This window comes from Gouania willdenowi, chromosome 6 (assembly GCF_900634775.1).
Source record: "Gouania willdenowi chromosome 6, fGouWil2.1, whole genome shotgun sequence".
NCBI lineage: Eukaryota > Metazoa > Chordata > Actinopteri > Blenniiformes > Gobiesocidae > Gouania > Gouania willdenowi.
The window spans coordinates 30,079,050-30,102,971 of NC_041049.1; the positions used below are offsets into that span (position 1 = coordinate 30,079,050).

At 38.1% G+C, this 23,922-nt stretch overlaps 1 protein-coding gene across 1 annotated transcript; it reads right to left on the reverse strand.

Moving 5' to 3' along the window:
* Positions 1–3,978: 3,978 nt before the first annotated feature.
* LOC114465578 (transcriptional repressor CTCF-like) lies at positions 3,979–23,888 on the reverse strand. The gene is made up of 16 exons (XM_028450679.1): positions 23,729–23,888; positions 19,141–19,321; positions 17,893–18,017; positions 16,025–16,126; positions 13,874–14,044; positions 13,395–13,607; positions 13,151–13,313; positions 11,985–12,155; positions 11,137–11,270; positions 10,932–11,052; positions 9,601–9,750; positions 9,347–9,507; positions 8,940–9,122; positions 8,736–8,865; positions 7,985–8,221; positions 3,979–4,910 (listed from the first exon to the last, which is right to left on the reverse strand). The coding sequence occupies exons 2-16, from the start codon at positions 19,307–19,309 to the stop codon at positions 4,678–4,680; spliced, it is 2,463 nt and encodes an 820-aa protein (XP_028306480.1). The 5' UTR covers positions 19,310–19,321; positions 23,729–23,888; the 3' UTR covers positions 3,979–4,677.
* Positions 23,889–23,922: the final 34 nt, after the last annotated feature.

Sequence of the window (23,922 nt, forward strand, 5' to 3'; positions counted from 1 at the left end):
ACATGGCAACCCCTGAGTCATCTGAGCAGGGCTCAGATATAAATGTTTATGTCATATATGTAGAACAAGAGCACAAACCTCCCCCAACATCCAAATCTGCTCTTTGTCAGATATTGGCAGTTATCTGGATCATTGATTCTGATCATTAATTCATGATCATTCACATACTTTAAAGGTTTGGAAGAAAAAGGCTATCCTCATTACCCCATGTTATTTATTTTGAAAGATTGTGATGAAATGTGCAACCCAGATCTGATCTTGGGTAGAGGAACAAATCTGACATAACAGCATCAAATTTCATAAAGATTGGTCAACTACAAACTGAGATGTGCATTTTTGTATTTTTCTTTTGACCAATTATAAGAGATAATAATAATCATACGTCGGTTTTATAAACCGGTTTTCAAAAATAGCTCAATCTGTCCATCTTTGGTTAAAATTTGGTCAAAATCCATTAAATACTTTTACAGTAATCTTGCAAACTGTCAAACAAACAAATAAATAAACTTGTTATGTTTCTGTCTACTGTTGGTCACAAACTGGTGTGAAACATGAATCAATCAAACAAAGGGGCGGGGGTTGCATCCTACATTGGCTTGTGCTTACCCTTCATCACCCATCCTCATCCTCACTCCATTTATTCCACCAACATTACTGGAGCGAAAGGAAGCAGCCTCTGTGTCAGTGAGCCTCACAGTGCATGTGGTGCTGAAAGCCTCTCCTTTGTGTATCACAAATAATAAAGAACATTAGGAGCTGCACATGCCATTCTATTACAGTTAGACTCCTTCAAAATCTACAATGTTGCTTGAGTTGGTTGGTCAAGACCTTAGTTTGACCTTTTAAAATAAAAAAAAGTCTTGTTTTTTAATAAGAGAGAAGCTTTTCATGGTAAAATCATAATTATAAAACAACTATGTTCATAATTAATACACAGAAACAGCCAACATTCTGCTTCTGAAGTGTCATCTCAACCAATTAATCGGGCAGATTTATCTATAATCAATGAATCTACAACTGTTAGGGCTCTGATATGTAACTGATGTATTAACGTTCTGTCTCTCTGTGTTGTTCATTCTGAGTTCTAAGTTGACTATTTTAAATTAGCATTAATGATTACAAAATTACAACACTGGGAGAAGCCACTAGTTTATTGCGTACAGTTATATTTTGTCTTTTTTTCTAATTATGCCATGTTTAATGTTTGTGATTTGATTTACTTTTGAATATATATATTTTTTACATTGTATTCTAGAAATAAAATGAGCCTTTTCCTATTTATTTACATATCAGTGGCTTTACAGTTCTTATGTTTGCCTTGAATCATATTTTAGGTATTAAAATGTGTTCATGTTCAGTATATCAATGTTCTTATTTGATAGGCTGATGTATCAGATATCGGTCTATTTCCTGTTATTTTTGTACATTTCTGTTGTTTTGTGTTTGTCAACAGGATTAAATCAAAAGTACTTTACATATGTTTACAAAATTTTAAATAAAAGATGGACTTAAAAGCCATGAAAAATTCCATTACATTTTGAAAGGAATCTGGATAAATTTACTGGATTGTGGGTCAGTTTGAAAAATCAAAAACAAAAAAAATTCCCAGTTTCTCATATGGTGAAAACTAAAAAAAAAAAAAATTATATCAGTTTGTAATTAACAGATCTTTCTGAAATCTGACATATTGCTTGAACGTACTGTACGGTAATTATTGGGGATAGAAATTTCTTACAAGCCAGAGTGAATCAGGATATAAGTGGATTTTTGTATTATTTGACAGAAGCATGTGCTCTTTTCTGTAGCTGTTTTGTGCATTTTTAGTGATTTTCTTGTTACTTTGTGCATTTTTAAAGTCAGTTTGTGTGTTTTGGTTGCCATTTTGTGCATTTCTGGAGTCGTGCATTTTTTCTGTTTTGTGCTTTTTTAGAGTAATCTTGTTTGTAGTACAGAGCACAGAATCAGACCGAGTTTCGGCATGTGGGCCCCCAAACCACTGTTTAATATAAAAAAAGATATGATTGTGTTTATGTCCATAAGTAACACATTAACACTTGTATCATTGTCAACAATAAAGAGAAGACTTAATCTTTGTGAATGGTTTTATCGCAAGCTTTAAAGTGTTGGCAAGCCTTAAACAAGGACACCTGAAAGAGACAATATCAGAATATCATCAGCATCACTTTCCTCATACCGACCTCAGCATAAAATGATTCAAAAGCAACAAAGAGTCAGAAGTTGCAAGTATGTATATATTTTACTAGCAGTTGATTTTACAGGTTTATACTAAACAATCTTTTAGCATGTCAACAAAACATTTTGCTTCAGTTGAAATCAGCGCTCCAGCTGTTCTGAAACATAACAGGATAGTCCAAAGTGACAGTGTCAATAGGCTGAGGACAAACAGAAGTGAGGAGGAAAAGTCAGAGACAGCTTATTGACAGGAGGAGCACAGCGTTAAACTACAGAACTTTACAAAGTCACTGAGAGCAGTGATGTTCAAACTGACTCATAGAGACACATAGATACAGCTACAGTATCTCTCTATTTTGTGTGTGTGTGTTGGAGTGGAGAAAAACTGCAGGATCAGCTTCTCATCCCAATGATCTAATTTGAGAGTTTAGAATTTAAATGCATGATGTTGACTGTGATGCACCTTTCAAACATTTTACAGCAAAGAAATATGGAAAAGAAACCATAGTATTTACATGCTTCCCTCTGGTGTACTGATTCCAACCAACCAGGGTGACTAAACAACAGGAAAGGGTTTGTGTGAGCGTGCAGACAGGAATCTTCCTCTGTTAACATGGTTCCACTCTATTCATAATCAGAAAGCTTTACATGATCTATCAATTTTGGACCTATACGTACAGTGGGGCTAAAACATATTTGGTCAGCCACCAATTGTGCAAGTTCTCCCACTTAAAAAAAATCCAGAAAATCACATTGTAGGATTTTTAATGAATGTATTTGCAAATTATGGTGGAAAATAAGTATTTGGTCAATAACAAAAGTTCATCTCAATACTTTGTAATGTAACCTTTGTTGGCAATGACAGAGGTCAAATGTTTTCTGTAAGTCCTCACAAGGTTTTCACACAATGTTACTGGTATTTTGGCTCATTCCTCCATGCATCTCACCTCTAGAGCAGTGGTGTTCTGGGGCTGTCCCTGGGCGACACAGACTTTCAACCCCCTCCAAAGATTTTCTATGGGGTTGAGATCTTGAGACAGCGAGGCCACTCCAGGGCCTTGAAATGCTTCTTACGAAGCCACTCCTTCGTTGCCCAGGCAGTGTGTTTGGGATCATTGTCGTGCTGAAAGACCCAGCCACGTTTCATCTTCAATGCCCTTGCTGATGGAAGGAGGTTTTCAATCAAAATATCACGATGCATGGCCCCATTCATTCTTTCCTTTACACGGATCAGTCGTCCTGGTCCCTTTGCAGAGAAACTTCCCCAAAGCATGATGTTACCACCCCCATGCTTTACAGTAGGTATGGTGTTCTTTCTCCTTCAAACACGACGAGTTGAGTTTTTACCAAAAAGTTCTATTTTGGTTTCATCTGACCATATGGCATTCACCCAATCCTCTTCTGGATCATCCAATGTGCTCTTTAGCAAACTTCAGACGGGCCCGGACATGTCTGGCACTGCAGGATTTGAGTCCCTGGCGGCATAGTGTATTACTGATGGTTGCCTTTGTTACTTTGGTCCCAGCTCTCTGCAGGTCATTCACTTCGTCTTGGCCATAGTGGAGTTTGGAGTGTGACTGTCTGAGGTTGTGGACAGGTGTCTTTTATACTGATAACGAGTTCAAACAGGTGCCATTAATACAGGTAACGAGTGGAGGACAGAGGAGCCTCTTAAAAAAGAAGTTACAGGTCTGTGAGAGCCAGAAATCTTGCTTGTTTGTAGGTGACCAAATACTTAATTTAGCGTGGGATTTACCAATTAATTCATTAAAAATCCTACAATGTGATTTTCTTTTCTCATTTTGTCTCTCATAGTTGAAGTATACCTTTGATGAAAATTACAGGCCTTTCATCTTTTTAAGTGGGAGTACTTGCACAATTGGTGGCTGACTAAATACTTTTTTGCCCCATTGTATTATCTCCCGTACGTTTGTCACAGATACACAGCTCAAAGTCCAAAAAAACTACAACAGTGTCAGACCACGATAGCCAGAATCAGGGATTATTGTGTGGACTATGATTGTGTTTAAATTCAAGAGAGAAAACTCACAGAATGCTTTGCAGAGGCTGCCCTAAACCTGTCAGTGGTGTTTTTAAAAGATAAACCAAATAAAGATGTAAAAACAGACAGGGCAGCAAATGAAAGTGAAATGCTAAATGACAACAATGAGCTCCACTGGCAAAGCAACAGCCATACGTGCATGTTCAGCAGAATATGGTCCTCAAAGGTAAAGCTTAACGTGTAGCTTTAAGAGGCCTGATCATTCTATGGAAAAAGCCTCTAAAAGCAGTGGAGAAAGTAAATGACACAGGTGTGGACAGGGGAACTTAATGGATACCCTCAGGTAACAGGATCCATGTGGAAGGTCTCTACACAAGCTCCGCCCCCCTTCCTGCTATGTTGTTTCGAACAAACACTGAATGAACGCCAGTGTTCATGTGGATCAGACATTTTTGTCATTAGTTAGACACTGTGTGATGTGTTCATCGGTCCATCATGCTGAGGATCATCTCTGGTGTGAGGTCTCCGTTAGCAGCAGCAGCAGCAGCAGCTGTTGTTTCCTCATTCACCACCAGCTCATCAGGAAGCCCCGCCCCCTCCCCCTCCTCTTCCTGCTCCAGAGGAGTTGCTGCTGAAGTGTCTCCAACCTCCTTCTTCACAATAATGTTCTCCACAGCTCCAGTGCTCTCATCCTTCACCTGGATGATGGCAGCAACTGCAACACCAGCACACACACACACACACACACACACACACACACTCACACATTAGCACTGCATTATTAAGGTGCATTTTTCTCACTTCATCACTTCATTGCTCCAGTGATGTGACGACCAGGGAATAATATGAATTGAGTGTGTCTGCAGAGCAGGAGGCAGCACTGAGAGGGCTGATCACTTCTTCTCCAGGCGTACGTCTACAGCACTCATCATAGACAGTTCCACTTGTACTTAAGGTTTAAATTACCAACTTACAGAGTTACTAAAGCATGAGTTCACTCAAAATATACTTAGAATTTAAAAGGCTTATTCAAGGAGTATGCCACTTTTATTTTGGGGGTGACATAGCTAGAAACTCATTGCCGATTGGATGTCGCGTTACAGTGTCACTCGAAAAGTTCAAATCTTTCAACTGTGAACTGTTAGTTATTTTTTATAAACCGCTCTGAATTCAACTCAAAAAGAGTAAGAATCTTACCAATGTTCTTTCTTTTTAAACACCTGTGTGAGCAGTGTTGGGAGAAACACATTACAAAAGTAACGCAATTACAGTAATGTATTACTTTTTGCTGTAACGCAGTAATGTAATGCATTGCTAATAACATTTTGGTAATATTATACCCGTTACAAATCTCAGTAACGCGCGTTACAATGCATTTCAACCTGAGATGTGAAAAACAGCACCAGTAACTTGGACCGGTGCCACGCTAACACCAAGTTGACAGAGAGAGATTCAGGCACAGTGAAGAGAAAGAAAGCAGATGACAAAAGTGCATAAAAGTCAGACAAAGCAGCAGAAATGAAGTTTCTCTCGGTCGGCCGTGCTACTAGAACCAAGAGAAGTGGAGACTGGTGGTAGAGTATGTGTTGGTGGATATGCAGCCTGTCAACAGTGGAATCGCTGGCTTTTAAAAAGCTTTTTGGCAAAATCTCCACCAACGCCAGCAATGACAAGGTAATCTAACGTTGTCATAGAGAGTGGTACCATACCATACCTTATGGTCACTGGGTCATGTGGCTATCTATGTTATTATTACAAACAGCGGCACAAACTCAGTACGTGACACCGCCATATGGCAGAGACTGAGACTCATACACATCAAATTCCTGCTCTTAAATGTGTGGTGCAGAAGTTTTTGGTTTAGAATGATTTTTGTAGAGACATTCACAGTAGAAATGCCGCTAACTGGCAGCTAAAAACATTAGCCGGAGCCGCCGCTGCCATCAATTTGACTGGTGGTCATCTCGTGACTGGTTTGTATTGAGCGCTCATAGAAAATAGTGTTACAATTTTACTGGTCACCATGTTAGCAGCAGTAAAAAACAGCGCACTGAAAAAGCCGACAGATATTGTAAATTGACATGCAACATTTAAAAGGTTACCAATCTCAGTCTGTGCCAGCTTTGTGCTGTGAGCTTTAATTAAAAGAGAATAAAAGAATAGAAACAAAAATAAAGAGATTGTGCATCGTCATGTCATAAGGCTATGGGTTACATTATAGTTGTTTCTAGCTCTATGTGTTTCATATGAATAGGCTGAGACTTTAAATATTTACAATATATTTATCATAACTTACCAGACATTAACTTTGTCTGCTTTTGTGATTCTGAAGGTCATTGTTACTTAATGTATTATACCATGAGCCTTCACTGTGCCTATTATATATACTGTAGTTGTTAGTCATTATGCTATACCACATCACCTTCCACTGGATATATAATCAGCTGCAATAAACTTTGGTGAAAGTAACTTAAAAATAGTGTAACGCATTACAACTCAGACAGTAATATTGTAATGTAACAGCTTCTTTCCCTCTGCCACCATCCACATGAACACACCCCTAGTCATCCACTGAACCCCCCCACCCGATCACCACCTCCATGAAGACATTACCTGCTGCACTGTATATATATATATTTATCCTTTATTCTCTATCTCTCCTTTATATTTATCATTATTATTATTATTATTGTTGCTGGCTTGTTTCTTTGTTCTTTGTTTCGCACACCGACTACGAAGTCAAATTCCCTGTACTGTCCTAAAAACTGTACTTGGCCATTAAAACATTTCTGATTTCTAACTAATTACTTTGAAATGACAGTAACTATTAATATGTAATGTATTACATTTTGAAAGTAACTTGCCCAACACTGTGTTTGAGATATGAACAAATTATCTTCTTTTTCATTTGCCAAAAGTGTTGTTTTTTTTTCAAAAAACAAAAAAACAACAAAAAACAAAACATTTGTTACCAAGTTTTAGATTTGGTACAACTGAAAACATAAATATTCAATCCTTCCAGTAATTGTCTGCAGTCTGAGAAATTTCAGAGCAAAAAAGAGACAAATAAAACATTGACAGGTTTTAATCACCCTCTGAATGAGAACAGCTGTGTGCTAGAACAGCTGTGTGCTCAGATGAGTAGGATGTTGGGCCATTAGCTATTTTAAAAAAAATAAAGCTGCAAAAAATGCTGCTTAAAAGTAAGTTCCCTAATAACATCAAAATTAAAGTCATAGATTTAAACAGTAAACTTCAAAACATTTTTTTGTTGAAAACAAAAGTATTTGGGTATGAAGTAATATTATTGATTGATTCTTGTCCAACTCCTCACATTTTTGTCAAAGTATTTCAATTTGGCATATTTTGTAATAAAAATGTAAGAGTGACTGCCCTCTATGGGTTGAAACAAGGCCATTACAATCACATTTTGCTATTGGCCGAGAATGGTGGTTTGTAACATCACTGTTAGCACCACCCCTCATATAAGAGCCATCACCTGTGGAGATTTTATAGTATAGACTGGGCATGTCTCTGCTTCAGGAGCTCCACCCATAATCAATAAGTTGTCGAAGGTCAGCCAAAACCCTTTGGTTTAGTTTCCCTCTCAGAAACCAGTATTCATTAAAACCACAGTCATACTGGTAGAGGTCAGCGTCCTAGGACATTTTAGTCAGTCAGCACACCTTATCATCTAATGACTGTGGTTATTTAATGCTTTGGGCTTTTCTTTGTGCTTTGTTGTTGTTAAGGATCCTAATGTAAGAGGAAGAGGTTGAGTGTTCTCACCAGAATCAGTTGCTATGGCAGCAGCACTGACAGCTTTGATGGCTGTTGGAGGCTTGGGTGCATTCTTTGGTGGTCGACCTCGTTTCCTCTTAATGGGAGGCTCATCAGGAGCTGGGACTGGGATGGAGGCAGGGGCCTGATCAAGTTCTAGGCTCCCTGGTTCTTCCTCTTCGGGTAGCAGCTGTAGCTCATCCTCACCCTCGTCTTCTTCCTCTTCCTGTTCGGTCAGATCCTCATCTGAAAGACAAACATCATAAACAGAAAATCAAGCATTACAACGGAAAGTGGAAAAAATATTCTACAGATAATTGACACGTAGCAAGACAGTGGGAACCAAATGTCATTAAAATGTGTTGTACCAGTGTTCATCTTCTTAGTTTAGTCATAGTGTTTTGACTAAAATGCAACTTGATTTTAGTCCAAATTCAGCCATCAGGACTATTTCAATTATAGTCAAGTTTTAGCCGACTAAAATACATTAATAATTTAGTTGAATAAATCTGTTACAGATATTGAGGACTAAAATATAAAACATTTTTTTTTTTCATTTCTGACATCATTAAACGACAGGACAAGTCATTGACTACCTTGTAACAATGCATGAACACAAAGGACCTCAGGTGTCTCAACTCTGACTGAGCCCTACGTTTTACCTTTAAGAGGGTCCACACATCAGTATCTTACTATGTGAACATTGCTCTGGAAGTTTATTCCAACTACTCAAAGCTACTAAATCAGGCCAAACTCTCACCACTGTCATCATCTTTTTTGCTCTTCATCTTCCTCTTTCTTCCTCTCCCTCGTTTTTTGGGCGTTTCATCTCCATTCTCTGTGGCATCCATTTCCCCGTTGCAGTTTTCAGCATGTCGAGCCATTGTGTTCTGCAAGAAATAAAAGAAATATAATAAATATAAGTAATAATCAGTGTGTAGAAATAGTTAAGATTTGTGCTTACCCTGCGGGTAAAGGTCTTATTACAGTTTGGACAAACAAAGGCCGTAGGGATAAAGTTGGGGTCATGGTAGCGTTTGAAGTGCATGTCCAGCAGCTGCTTTTGTCTGAAGGTCTTTCCACACTGAGAGCAATTGAATGGTTTCTCTCCAGTGTGGGTACGGCGATGCATCACCATGTGGCGCTCCTGGAGCAACACAAAGCATTACATTCAATCTTTGTTCTTCAGCTTGTAGAATGATTGACCCTGACTTGGATTTATCTTTTCATATTTTCCATTTTCTAACATAGAAATATTATTAAAACGAAATTATTTTTTTTAAAAAGAGAGAAAGATTTCCAAGTAACATGCAGCCCTAATTTTAGAAATAATATAAATTAGCTTTGTATAAAAACTATGGCGACACTAACCTGTCGGCAGCAGTAATCACACATGTCACATTTGAACCTCTTTTCATGCTTATGAGACTTTTGATGCTGGATCAAAGCATAACGTTCATGGAACACAGCATCACAGTAACGACACTTTTTTCCAGTTTCAATGAAGGAATGTTGTTTACGAAGGTGAACACCTGGAGACACACAACCAACACATGAGGTGAGGTTAGGAAAATAAGAGCAAAGCTCCTGTTTGCGTTGTAGGTTTTACTGTGTAGCGCTGTTACCCAAGTCACTCTTGCGTGCAATGACGGTGTCACAATGTGGGCAGTGGAATTTGGCCACATTCTCTGTGTGTTTCTGTAGAATGTGCATCTTCATTGTCCCACTCTGAGTGAATCGTGCATGGCAGATGTAGCACTCGTAGGGTTTCTCTCCTTTAAGGCAGAGCAGATACAGCTTGTGTTCAGATTATAAACTACCACAACAAAGCAAACAGGCATTCAAAAATATATTAGCATGTTACCATGCTTCAAAGAAAGAAACAATTCTTTTGCTGATGTGCAAAGTCTTAGACCAAGATTGTCAAACTCCTTTCAATTCAAGGTTTGATCTCAGGTTGAACTAAAAAATATTGATGTCTGAGTAAAAAAGTGCAAATACTGTAAAATTAATATTGTTCCCTAACTCACTCTCTTTACTGTGTAACACTGTTAGTATTTCACTTATAACATAAAGCAATAACATTCATGTCAAGCATTTATGTAGAATTTGCATAATTTTTCTTAAAAATTGCAATGTGCAGGAATTTCTATGAAATAATTTGTGAGAAATTGTAGAGTTATAGCAAAATATCTGTCATGTAAAAATACTGAAATTCTTCAAGTGTAGTGGGCATATAAAGATTGCAGGCTTCCACATACGGTATATCAGGTAAATTCATTGAATTTGGGAATTTAGAGGAACTGAAATTTCCAGACTTAACTATATAGAGATAATAATTTTTCCCATGTTTTCTCTGTAATATTTAATTTGAACAAAATCCTACCGCGGGATAGAAAAGAAAGCTCTTGCCGGTGTCATGGTCTGAGTTTACCTCCATACTGAGATTATAACCCTAACCCTAACATGATCCAATAAACAAATAAAACATGTGTCCGTTCACTTAGAAAACAAAAACAAACAAAAATTAATTAATTTTTTTTTAGCAAAAAATAAGTTTTCAGTAGTGCGCATGTGCGCTCATGTGCATCTACGCGCATATGCAATCCCAGTACGATGTGGACTCAGTACATGACACCGGATTTGGCCTGCGAGCCTTGACTTTGACATCCAAAAAATATGGACAAAAGATCAGTGACTAAAACTGCAATATTCACAACATTAGGTTTTAGTTTTTTGCTTAAATTTGTATAAAAATTTATTATTATTATTAATAGCAATAATAACCAAAAATAGTACATGCAGGCCTTCACATTTTAACATAATTATAGACTGTTTTCATTTTTACATTGAATATGTGCCATCCAACACTTCTGTTCTGACTCTTCATAACAATAATCTTTGAAGCTTTAGAAGACCAAACTAACAGACATAGTTTTGTAAGTAATGGCCTTACCTGAGTGAGTCCTCATGTGTCTCTTGAGCTTGTATGTATCTCTGCTGGCATAGCTGCACAGACTGCACTGGAATGGACGCTCTCCAGTGTGAGATCGAATGTGGCGCTTTAATTTGCTCACCTACACAAGAGTCCCATAATAAGTTTTGCACATTGTTCACTTTTGAGGTAGAAACGGCATTTCAAAAACAATAAGTAATGGCACCTCCACACTGGCGTAGTCACACATTGAGCATTTGAAGGGTTTCTCATGCGTGTGTTTGTAGCGACGATGACGAACCAGCTCTCCACTAGTCACAAAAGCCATGTCACAGTCTGTGCACTTGTGTGGACGGGTTCCTGCAGCAACAATTAGTGATATATAATTAGGGTTGCAAAGTTTCAAAGTTGGAAACTTTCCATATGAATAAATGGGAATAAATGGGAAATTTACAAAATTGAAGGTAGATCATTAACAGGCATCTTTAATATAGTTGGGAGGATATATTTTAGCATCATCTTGAATTCAAGAAGCAGATTTCATGTAAGTATACATTAGATTAGGAAGAGGCCCAGGACTGACCATGGCCTGAAAGGGTTTTGATCAGGACTTTTTTTTCAGGTTATAACTGCCCTTCAAGCTTAGATTTTTAGTTATGAAAAGGTAGTGGGTGGAAATCAATATTCTGATGTTTAAGATCGTATTACTTTCTACAGGACCTAAAAACAAGATGGTTACAACCTTTAAATAATTGTAAAGTTTGAATTACACATAAATCTGTTGAAATGTTTTTCAATTGTAATATTATGAATGGATGCTAACATTTATATTGATTTAAGACGGTTATTTATAATTACTCTAAATTTCCAGTTAATTCCAATAAATAATGTATATTTTTGAATATTCCCAAAATTACAGAGCTTAGGTTCTAGTGTAAATTTATCAGAAATATATCGGAAAATTACCAGGATTTTTCTGCCCCATGCATTCCTTCATAGTCTATATATAAATCTAGTAATCCGACTAAACATCAGAGTCAATACAATTGACTGAATATGTAAAGTTCTATGTACCTGTGTGTGTGTTGAGATGATTTCTGAGCAAGGTGACCGTCCTGAAAGCTCTTCCACAAAGATGACACTTGTGGGGCCTTTCATCAGTGTGACTCTTCATGTGCCTGTCCAGATTGGAGCGTCGAGGGCAGGTGTAGCTGCATAGCTCACACTGGAAGGTCTTCTTCACTCCTGGCATGAAAACATGTACAGTCTTTAGTGACAATATTTGGATTCACACCAATGATGAAAGAGGATTCCGACTAAAAACATTCATGCACCACCCCAAACAGGAATAGAACAAACAAACTCCTCAATAGAGCCTGGCTGAGATGGGATTTTTAGGGATGATGCAGATACCAATATTGGAGGTTTTCAAAAGCCAATATCCGATGTGTCTGTATGTATTCATCCGATGGATAAATTAAAAATGCAAAATGTAGCAGTAACTGTAAACAATTAACTAATGCACTTCTTCCAGTGTTGTCATTGTGTAATCATTACTTCTGATTAGAAAGCGACACCTTATGATGCAGAAAGCACAGCATAGAGCCACAGAATCTCCACACAGCAAAAAAGTCACTACATGAGTTACATATTAGAGCCTGATAGATTAATAGGCCAGGCTATCGACCATGTCGATGTAATCAGAGATGACTATAATCAGCCTGATTATCAGGCTCTACTTCACACAGAAAGATCCAATATCAATCAAGGGCTTTTTTTTCTTATCCCAGCAGATGTCTCGACTGGACTATGATGACTGAGGCCTTCTTGGTCATGTTGCTGAAGTTCTGATCACTACAGAACCAAAATGCCCAGAGAAACTTTCTGATCTACTGTACACATTTTTATTTATCAAAGCACAATCACAATTTGGTCTATTTATGTAGAAACTGTAGGCCTCATAATTATGAATTAGTATCAGTAATATAATAACACATTTGTACAGTTTGCAATATTGACCTCAGCATACCTGGTCTGTGGCAGTTTATATCATTAAAAGACATTTTAACTTTTTTATCGTAATGTAACCAAATGAATCAAATGCAAAAATAGTTCAGTGATGTCCAAAGTGTAGGTAAGTGGTAGATTCCAAATCATTTGGCAGTGTTGCTCTTAAACTTACATCCTTGATCCTCCATGTAGCTCCTTTGTACAAAATTCTAACTTCTAATGTGTCTTACCCTTCTTCTTGATCTTGGTAGGTTTGGGTGGTTTCATGTTCCCGACCACTTTCTCAGCATTGACCTCAGACAGAAGCCCTTCCTGCTGTTCTTCTTCAAAGTCATAAACACTGACATCCATGTCTTTATCTCCTTCAGCATAACGCAAACTGCTTTTTTTACCCTGGATGCAAAGCAAATCCAGATAAATTACAAACACAAGCCTCATGTTAGGGATTTAAAAAATAGCCTGCAGCTACCTTACCTTTTTGGTCTTCTTGACAACTCCAGTTGGAGGCTGATAGTCAGGGTCTTTGGACCATCTTGAGTCTTGGTTAGCAGCCTCAAGAGGCTCTTCTCCTTCCTCCAGAAGCTGACTTCCCACATCCTCATCTTCCTCCATTTCAGTGTGGGCTACTGCTTCTTCTTCCACCTGATCCACCGTCTCCACCTCTCCATTAGCACCAACCTTCACTACCTAACCATCCATCAAGATAATTTAAAAACCATGTGAAAATGCATAAAACACAATGCCAACATGCAAACAAACAAACAAACTAGAAAGTCTATCTGGATTCATACCCCTAAATCATATTTTTAGAAGTTCAACTACAACATTTTAAAAATAGTTGTTTAAAAATTATTTAAATTAATAAATGTGATTAATTGCCAGTATTGATCAATACTACAACAAAAAAACAATGCAACCTTAAATTCTATAAATGTGGTGGATAGGTGGCGTACCTGAAAGCCTTCAGGTAGTGGCAAAGTGTGACAAATGACTGGGTCTCCATCCTTGGTCATTGAAGTGGTGTCTACATAAGTGCCCTGTTGCAGCGTGGTGGCAGAGACCGGCACCTGAACCAGCTGGAGCTCTCCCAGGCCCAAAGCCGCCTGCTCCTCCATGTTTACTACCTGTCAAAAAACAAATGCCATCACATAACTGTGGGAAAGAAGCTGGAGATGGCCAGAATGCGACAAATATCCTCTTGCTCTCAGAGCTTCTTAGTGCAACTAGTCTATCAAGCAACTGAAACATTCCTCAGTTGTTCGTACATTATGATAGTGTCACACAGTTGTTGCAGGTTTGTAGAATGCACATCCCCATGATAAGAATCACATACCCCCACAACCCAATGATGCTCTATTGCAGTGGTGCAGAAATCCAGTCCAGCACATATCCAGCATATTTTTTCTGGTGACCCATTTTTTAAAAAATGACAAACCATCGCGACCCAATTCACAATAGGCCTCGTATAAAAACTGTGAGAGAAGCAAATTTGAGAACATTCCTGACTATTTTCATCACCATTTCTGCATCACCTTATCTTATCTTGAATAGGTAAACCAGCAATTTTGTTTCATGGATGTGTTATTGAAAACATATACACAGGCTAGCTAAATAAAAGCTTTTAGGCAGAGTTAACAGGCTATATCATTGTTTTTATTTTTTGTAATCAGTAAAACATAGCCTACATTTTAATTACTTCAGGCAAAATGTGTATTTTAGACAGTTAAATAAGCCATAAACACATTTTTAGGAACTAAATATAAGATTATGCTGTGGACAGAAACAAAGGAAGATGAGCCAATGACCTAAATATGAGTCTTTCAGTTTTAACTTGTTATTCAAAGCATAATCAAGGCTTTATCTCGTAATTATAACCTTTTCCAATGACTGAGAGGTGTATCAATCTGAATTTATATGTAATATCTTTGTCTTTCTTTGGAGAGAGTCAGATGGCACTCACATTTCTTCAACATCTTCCACACACGAGATAAGCACCAGCTGCCTCAGCCACAAAGCCAGAGGCAGACTCATACGCACGCACACTATCAATAAGACAAATATCAGTGGCGCCTATCCTCCAAGGTCCCGAGCTCTTTTTAGGCCATCTGACCCCCTCCTTTATTTCCATCTTAGGGTGGGGTTCTTCAGATCTGTAAAAGTTTGTGCTCTGAAAACTTTCCAGTTAGTTGCTTACCTCCCTCCTGTGGGATGGAATGCCTTTTGTCCTCCTTTGCACCTTTTCATTTTGTTTAGAATAAATTTTTTTTTTTTTTTTTTACTTCATCACCCTTTCATCTGGATCTCATCATTTCAACACAGAGCACTCACAACTGGTTAAAAACGAGGGCAACTGTAAATTTTAAGAAGTTGACGTCCACACACCAAGTCATTGGCGTGTGGACGCAAGGCGTAAACGATAAAAAACTTCACCATTTAGACTACAACTCCTCTCCATCTGGACGTGGGCCTCAGTGTGATTGCACCTCAGAGTGGCGCTAGTCCAGGTTGAGGTTCACTTTACTCTTTTCTTCCCATTAAGTGAGAGGGTTTTCCGTTCTACAAATGTTGGGTCCAATAGTTATTTGGTACACAGCTGACACTTCTTCTTTTTTTTTATATATATATATCTTAATAACAAAAGATTAAAAAAAATGAAGAACACTATTGAAGGTCTTTAGATCAACTTCAAACAATTCTGCTTAAAGATATTTCCCTTTTAGGAGAAAGCAGATTAAAATATTCCCAGATAGTGATTATCTCTTTTTGCTGGTTTCATTCCATACAAAAATAACCTTGAATGACAGCGATCTACAGCACGAGAGTGGAGATGGATGTCCCTTGTACATGATAAACCTTCTTAGAATTGCTCACATTGTATAGCAGGCTCGCAAGACTTTACAAAACCTTTACCAGAACACTCAATGCACTGCATAGCTTTGGTTCCTGACAGATCTATTGCTACACATTTCTATGTGCTATACATTGGGTTGCTGCCATATATCTGTCTGTTTATCGTTTTGCCTTCAGAGGCAGACATACATAAGTGAAATCAAACAAAGATTGAGATAGATGGCAACACTGCAGTTAGAATGACAATCACCTACTTGGAGAGTGATGATTTGAGTCTGATCAACTGTTGTCACTGTTGCCTGGTGAGACCCTCCAACTACGCCCTCTGCTGCTGCTGATCCGGTAGCATCAAGTACCTGAGGACAAACTTCATTTTAACAGGCATGTTTGGTAACTAACTGATGTAAAAAAAAAAAAAAAAAAGGCATAGGCAACAGCAATTACATACAAAACTGATATGGTTAAGTCTGTGTCCAAGACATCAAGGAAAACATATTTACTCGAGATTAATACAAGAATTTCCTGTCAAAGTCTATCCTCTGGAGCCAATGCTTTAGAGCCTAAGTAATCCTCTGTAAGACTACACTCTAGTGGAGACACAAAAATAACCTAATCAAAAAAGTGCAAATTAAAGGTATCAGCTACATTGCTTTGCGCTAACCAAACGTGCTTGATGCCCTCTGCCACTACGTACTTGTGTGAAAGTGGATTTTCAGCTTTGACAATCATGAAAACAAAATTTAGAAGACTTTGCGTTGAGAACGATTGAAGACGCAGACTTTCTCAAATTCAGCCAAACATTGCAGAAGTCAGTGAATCCTCTCAACCTCACCCTTCTCATTAAATTTGTAGCAAGCTGTATTTAACAGTTTGATGCTGATGAATATGATGTATTATGGCCATATGTTCAATCAACAAATGTTTGGTAGGTTTCTTTGTCCAAATAAAAAGAGATTGGTTTTTCACTGAAAATGCTAATAGGCTAATGAATTAAATATATCAAACAAGTGAATAAGATGTTTTCTTATGTGCTTACAGATAATTATCATCATATATTCCTCAACAGGATGGATAAAATTCAGGGACAAATTTGACTATCGGGCTACATTACCTGACATAACATTTGTCAGGATGGGGTTTTATTTTGGAGGGCAGGCAGGAACTCTTGACCTCCCTCCCAGCAGCTTTCTACTGCTGGGCACCAGCTGCTGGTGATTGGACACCAGCTGCAATTAACGGCTGTGTATAAATGGGGAGGCTTTGGTTGAGTTTAGTGCTGGGACTAAGTTCACACCTGTGATCTGGGCTTGGGTTCATGCCAGTAATTCCTGGACAGACAAGTGCTTTTTTCCCCTGCATTTGGACATTCTTCTTGTTTACCCTTGCTCCGTGTTCTTGGTTTGCCTTTTTGTATTTTTGATTACGTCTGCCTCCCTGGACTGACCACCTGTGTGCCGAATCCCTGTTGTCTGACCATGCCTCAAGAAACAGTAAATATTGGAATAATGCACCTGAGCTCCGCCTCCGTTCCCTGCATTTTAGTCTGCACCTACACCCGCACGTGACAACATTGTTTTTTAAGTGTGCAGAAGTAGGGAGTACATGATTTCAGGTTAAAGGTCTGAAGTGGACTATGAAAAGTTTGGGAACCCCTGCTTTAGAGTAGGTACATCAACAATAAAGTTTGTTTTTTTTAATGTGCCAAAAAAGATCACACCAAAAGCCTTTATCTTAGTGACTTGAGTGTAGGGGCACAGAATTGATGTTTTTACACATTCATGTTAATAAATTACCCAAGTGTTTGCTATCGATGAACAAGGTAATAAAATGCTTGTCTGTGCGAGCCTCAGTTGATTATGGTTTGGTTCCCACTGTGATCAAGAGATTAGATAATCTATTACAAGATTAGGGAAATGTTAACTGTACTATATTTATTTGTTTATTACTTAATGTATCATATGCATCACCATTTTCCTTTAGTATTTTTGTTGTAAAGAACTTTGATAAAAAACTGTTTAACTGTGTTCTATAAGAGTTGACTTGCCTAACTGTGAAAAAGAAGCACAGGGAAAATACACAAAATTGCAGTGAGTTTTACATCTGGAGTCATTACAACCTTTACCTCAGTTTTCATTTGCAACAAGGTGGGATCCAATGAGTCCATCACCATTACTTCAACACCTTCCCCAACTTGCATTAGCTGCTGCTGCTGGGACTGGGCAGCTACCACCATTTCTTCACTGTGGCCTGAAATACAAGTGTATTTACTTTAGAAATACTAGTGCAGTGCCCGTAGGAAGTATGTATTGCTATAGAAAAGTGGGAGGTTAAGTAACTTTTTTTATGGATGGCCAAATGAGGTTGTGTTTGAAGGTGGGATGTCAGGGACCTCTAGGTTTGTTGTGAAATGTGTAGAGTGATAACTATTGGGGTTCAACTGTAGGAAGTTGAACCCCATCTATTCCCATTCCAGTTTGTTCTCGTGGATCCGGATCTCCTCAGACCGAACAGATTCGGTCCGGACTCATTTAGTGTCATCAATCCACAGTCAGTTTAGATGCACACAATTTGTAAAGCACATTAGACCCACTTTAGTCATTTTTAAAAGCCCTTTGAGCAGTCACTCTTATCCTGAGGTACAATGACTGCATTTAAGAAACTAGTGCAATGCCTGTAGGAAGTATGTCTTGCTATAGAAAAGTGGGAGGTAAAGTAGCTTTTTCATTCAGAATAAAAGTTAAATCTTTAAACTGACCTTGTAAACGCTCAATTTCTAATGCAAATTTCATTCTGAATCTCTCGCTCACACATGTTTATTACTCCTTAGTTACAAATGTTGCTCACTGAGGACACCTGCTGGTCAATATTTACAGGGAGTTTTTTTAAAGCTCTTTTTGCCGTCACTCCTGCTTGCAACTTATCCTGAGTTACCATAACTACCTGGCAACATTGAGCTGTTTTGCAAAACTCCTGGTGGACAATTTTATTAAATAATTTATGAACTGTATCGTTGCAGTCCAAAAAAATCCTACGTTGCACACCTTTGAACCAAGCAGCAGCCTGATTCACAGAGCTATTTGAGGAACAACACACACAGAGAGAGAGATTGCTTGCATTATAGATATGTTAAGGTTTTGTTTATTCAGACGTTTTTCAGGAAATTACATCTCCTGAGATGTTTTGTCCATCAACTGAGGTGATATATTTTGATGTTTTCCTACGAGTTCTGTCATAAGGAAAACATCAAAGTTTCACTTTGATGTTAAAGAAAAAAAGACCACCATTGAAACAAATCCAAAATGTTGTCCAATACGGTAGTGTAAAATAAAATGCTAAATCAACCCGCTAAGGTTTTTCAGTCAGTACAAACCTTGTTCCAGCATGACTCCAGTTTGCCCCTCCACCACACCACCCACTTCTGCAGCCTGCTGAAGAAGGTCTGCTACCATGGCATCCTGACTGTGAATAGCCTGGATGGAAGGGAAGTCTTTGGAGGGAACTTCCACCACCCCTACATCATCTGCTGACTTGCTCTCCATTCTGGGTGAGAACTAAAAGAAGGAGAGAAAATGCAGTCCTCAAAATACAATGTTTGTGTGTGTGTAAATCTCTGAAATTAACCAACCTCTGATCATCCTTAAACTGTATTGTCAGTTCCATGTCAGAGATGGGTCAAATTTTATTTTAAACTGATACCAACCCTGAACCAATCACATAAATGCACTTCAGATGAATAATAAAACCATTACTAATGTGTGTCAGAAATGCCTTTTTAGTTATTTATATCAACTTTTCATCTCAAACAGAGCTTAATATAATTTTGAGTGTCGCCAATTTGGAGATTTTAGCCAATGAGGTTTGGGGAAATCTAAGCTACCATTTCAACCATTGGAGGCTTTTAACCACATCAAAACAGTTGGAGCTACGTAAATGATCCACTTCCTTGAGTGATCACTACATTAGTTGACCTCCATAGGCGTGTCTTTAAAGAGCATTTTATTGCATATTAGGTTTCGATTCGGCGATATCGCGATATTACGTTGTGCAATTTTCGGATCGATCCAAAAAGGCATCCGTATCGATTTTTTTTTTTTTTTTTTAAATTTAAAAAAATATATAATGTAACATTTATTTAACCAAGAAAGTCTTTTCCACAGCAGGAGACATTGTAACTGCACAAAGAAGTGCAATGAAACTTGGGCATAATGACCAGCTTGTGTTTTTTCAATAACATCTAAAAAGTACTAACTTTATGCATTTATTTGTTGTTCTAGGCATATACCTCAGTTAAGTTGCACTAAAGTCATGTTTGTTTAAAAGCCACAGGCAGATTGTATGTTTTTTTAATTTTAAGTTGTTGGCACTTGGCATGTTAAAGCCAATGTTTTGAGTGTAAAATATGCCAATAAAATAGATTTCATATTAAATGATGTTCTCGCAAAGGTGTACACATTTACAGATTAGTTGTTTCTTAAGATATATGTATATATAAAATTGCAATAATCGCCTTATACTTTAATATCAGGACGTATTGTGACCTCTGTATCGGAATACAAATGTAACGCCAGATGCCAGGCAATACACACCCCTATTGCATATGCAGCTCCCAAATTGCATCTCATTCCTACTTGTAAAGCTTACATAGAATAATCTTTCAGCTGAATCATCTTTGCTCTTTGGGTTGAGGATATGTTAAGGAAAAGAAAACGTTGGATTCAGTTTCAACTGAACTGTTATTGATTCCTAATGGGACACTTTATTGTATTTTCATTGTGTCAATCAACTACAGATAAACAATCGTTAAAAAGTTAAGACATTTTGTAATAAGGTACTCACAGGTGTATTTATTTGGACATTTTTAAATGTTAAGTAGATGTCAACAAAAATACATTTAAAACTTTAAAAAAGTTTTTACATCTAACATCAAAGGTTCACATGTTCTTTTTCAATCTCCATTGAAGTGAGACAGGGAGGGAGCCTGAGACCAAATAGAAGACTACTATTGTTTCTATTGTCTTTCAATCTGCAATCTGACAGCATCTTTTATTCCATCAGCAGAATTTTATGTCATGGCTGTCCTCTACCTGAAGACATGACTTGTGGTTTCTGATTAGCAGTGTATATTACTGTAAGTGAATCTAGACATTGACGACAATGAAGACTTAGTGAACCCGGCTTAACCCTTCAGATGCATGACCAACAATACATGCACTCTTCCATGAGTCGGGTTGATTATAAACGCATTTGTGCATAAATAAAAAGATTCATAAATGTCTGTAATTCTTGGTAAGAATGATAACCTTTTCTGTAATTTAGTCAACAAGACTGATTTCATTTATCTCATTTTTAGTCACATTTTATATCAAATTAATTTGTTATTTTAAATATGGAGTCCAAACAGAGAATGGACAGTCAGTCTGGGGGACATCAAACCGTCATCACACATACACATCTCCTCTCTTCCCACTGTGTGTGCAGCTGTTACAAACTACTTGCTTCTGGCAGTAAACCATTGCACACAGGACAGGGGTACTGCATTTCTAGCAGCAATTGGTGACTTTGCAATCTTTGATCTTGGACTGTCTGAGTCCTTTACATTTGAAATGTCAAAGATATAAAATCCCATCGGTCCAGGGTTATTGGTTGGACAAGTTCCTCAGAAGTTTCTGCTGGCCTCCTTGCAGCCATGATACTCTAGATGGGAAAAAATAACCAGGACAATGTTTGAATGGCACAAAAACTATAAATCAAAACACACCATTGTATAATCAACGATCTTATTGTTATGAATGTAGTCAGTCTGTAGCTTACTAACTATTATACTGAAAAGTAATGTAAGTACAGTAATTTTAGCGAACTTACTAAGATAGCTAACTTTACAGTACCAACATTACCGGTACTTTGTAGCTAACAACAAAGTAGGCTAGTTTGATGACAATAATACTACACTCTACCATAGAAAAGTCATGGATGTGGAAAATAAGTTAATAAATGAAAATAATACTTACATAAATGTGTAAAAGGACCTCCTGGTTGGTGACTGACACTGCTGTCATCCAATGTGTTAGTGGGACAGTGAATGTATGCTGACAGTCACCGTTGATATAAGAATCAAAGGTTCTATCGGAAATGCTTGGGCTCATTTTTGAACCTGTTTATGGAAAAGTTACATAGTGACTAAAATTTAAATTGTATGAAACATATAAAAAGAGCAAATGTCCTCATTTTACAAACATTTATGAGAAATGTCTGGGATTAAAAAGTATGAACACTTTTAATTACAAGGACTTTGAAGAATAACAACCCTTGGGGCAGAGGTGGCAAAAGTACTAGTCTCCAGTACTCAAGTAAAAGTATAGACTTGAATAAAAAAACACAATTGTAAAAGTAATGAAGTTGCTCCCTTACTTGAGTAAAAGTGGAAAAAGTACATGCTACTAAATGTACTTAAGTAAAAAAGTAAAACAAATGTCCCTTTTTAAAAAAAAAGTATTTGTAGAATATTGGTACATGGAAACAAGTTCAATCTGTTACCTTTGAACATCTGGAGAACTTAGCACTCGTAATAAATACAATTTGTAAATAAAATGTGTCAATAAAAGGTGCAAATGCTCAATAAAACCCAGAGTAGCTTTGATTTAACTTTTTTAGGAACTACAGAAAACTGGTTCATGGAAATACATTTAAATAAATCTTTTACCCTTTATGAACACCTGGATAATTGAGCACTCAAAATAGTTAAAATGTGTAAATATTTGTTTTAAAAAGTAAGGAGTAAAAGTGAATACTCAAGTACAGTACAAATGCCAAAAAAATACAGTAACAAAGTATTTGTACTTCATTACTTGTCACATCTGCCTTGGGGTCATTTGTGACTCCGTATACACATAGGGTTAATGAATGAGCTCCAGGTTCAGGCCTTGTGTTGCAGAATGGGATCATGTATAATACAGTAGTGCAGTGCTAGGGCACGGACAGCTCACGGCTCCTTGTTTGCATTCACATATGGCTTTTCTTGTAGCTCTCCAAGCCGAGTCGTAGAGGGAGCTCTCTGCTGAACATATCTGTGGCTGTAATGCTTAGAATAAGAGTCATGGTGGCGGTGGACGGATGGAACTACCGACCTTTCAGCTCGCACTGCGGAAACAGCTCTGAGACAGCGTTAAGGTGGACGGGATCTGCCGGGGGAGAGCTGTGTGTTTATCGGCTATCTACCGAATAACTGAGGAGGGTTTTCCGCTCGTCTTTCCCGCACTGTCCCCATGCGTTTGGCTAACGTTGTTCCGCACTGAGCCGCTCCGTGTACGGCGGTGACGGGGATCGTAGTTCTACGACCTGTCTGGTTTGGCCACATCGAAGGACGACAACTCGTTTAATACTGTTCCATATGGCAATGTTTTTGTCCAGCTTGGCCCAAGACCTAAAGCAAGGCCGCCTTAGTTAGCATAGTTAGCTGCTAGCAAGCAGTTAGCATTAGCTGCTAACAAGCGCAGTTCGAGAGCTAAGTGTAGACATGTTAAGACTCATTACGATGGAATGCTTTAAAAACTAAAGTGCGTCTACCTGCACCAAAAAATATTGTTCTGACGTCCATATCAACGTGTAAGTGTGTGACTGCCGGGCTACAAACAAGCTAGCTTAGCTTTAGCATAGTAACAGTTTAAAAACGTCACAGAGAAACAATGACGCTAGAACATGGATGCCTTGGCCTGAAATAATTAATGTAGTAACATCACCAAAGCCCCGCTATTTGTTTTAACCTGTTAATTGAGTGTGGCGTATACATAGGGTCGTTTCACCCCAACATAGTTTTTAATGCATTTGGAGAGTTTCAACAACGATAGAGGGAGACAAACTCTCCGCCGAGCTGCTGGACCCAGAGCCCCATCGTGACACCTAGAGGCCGATTAAAGACCCTGCAAACTCCTCCCTTATTGTCAAAGTATTGTACACTTTACCTCTTTTACGTGTTCTCCCCACGTCAGAGTCGAATGACAGCACAGATGTCCTAAAAGTTGGAGCAGATGTAAGCAGCGGGCGTCTTCGCACTTAGTTTTAATCTCTCTCCCGCGTTAGCAGAGTAGCTGCTGTCACAAAATGGCAGTTTGCAGCTCAGTGCGCCTGTGCGGCCGCTGGGGGGTGGTGTCGAAGC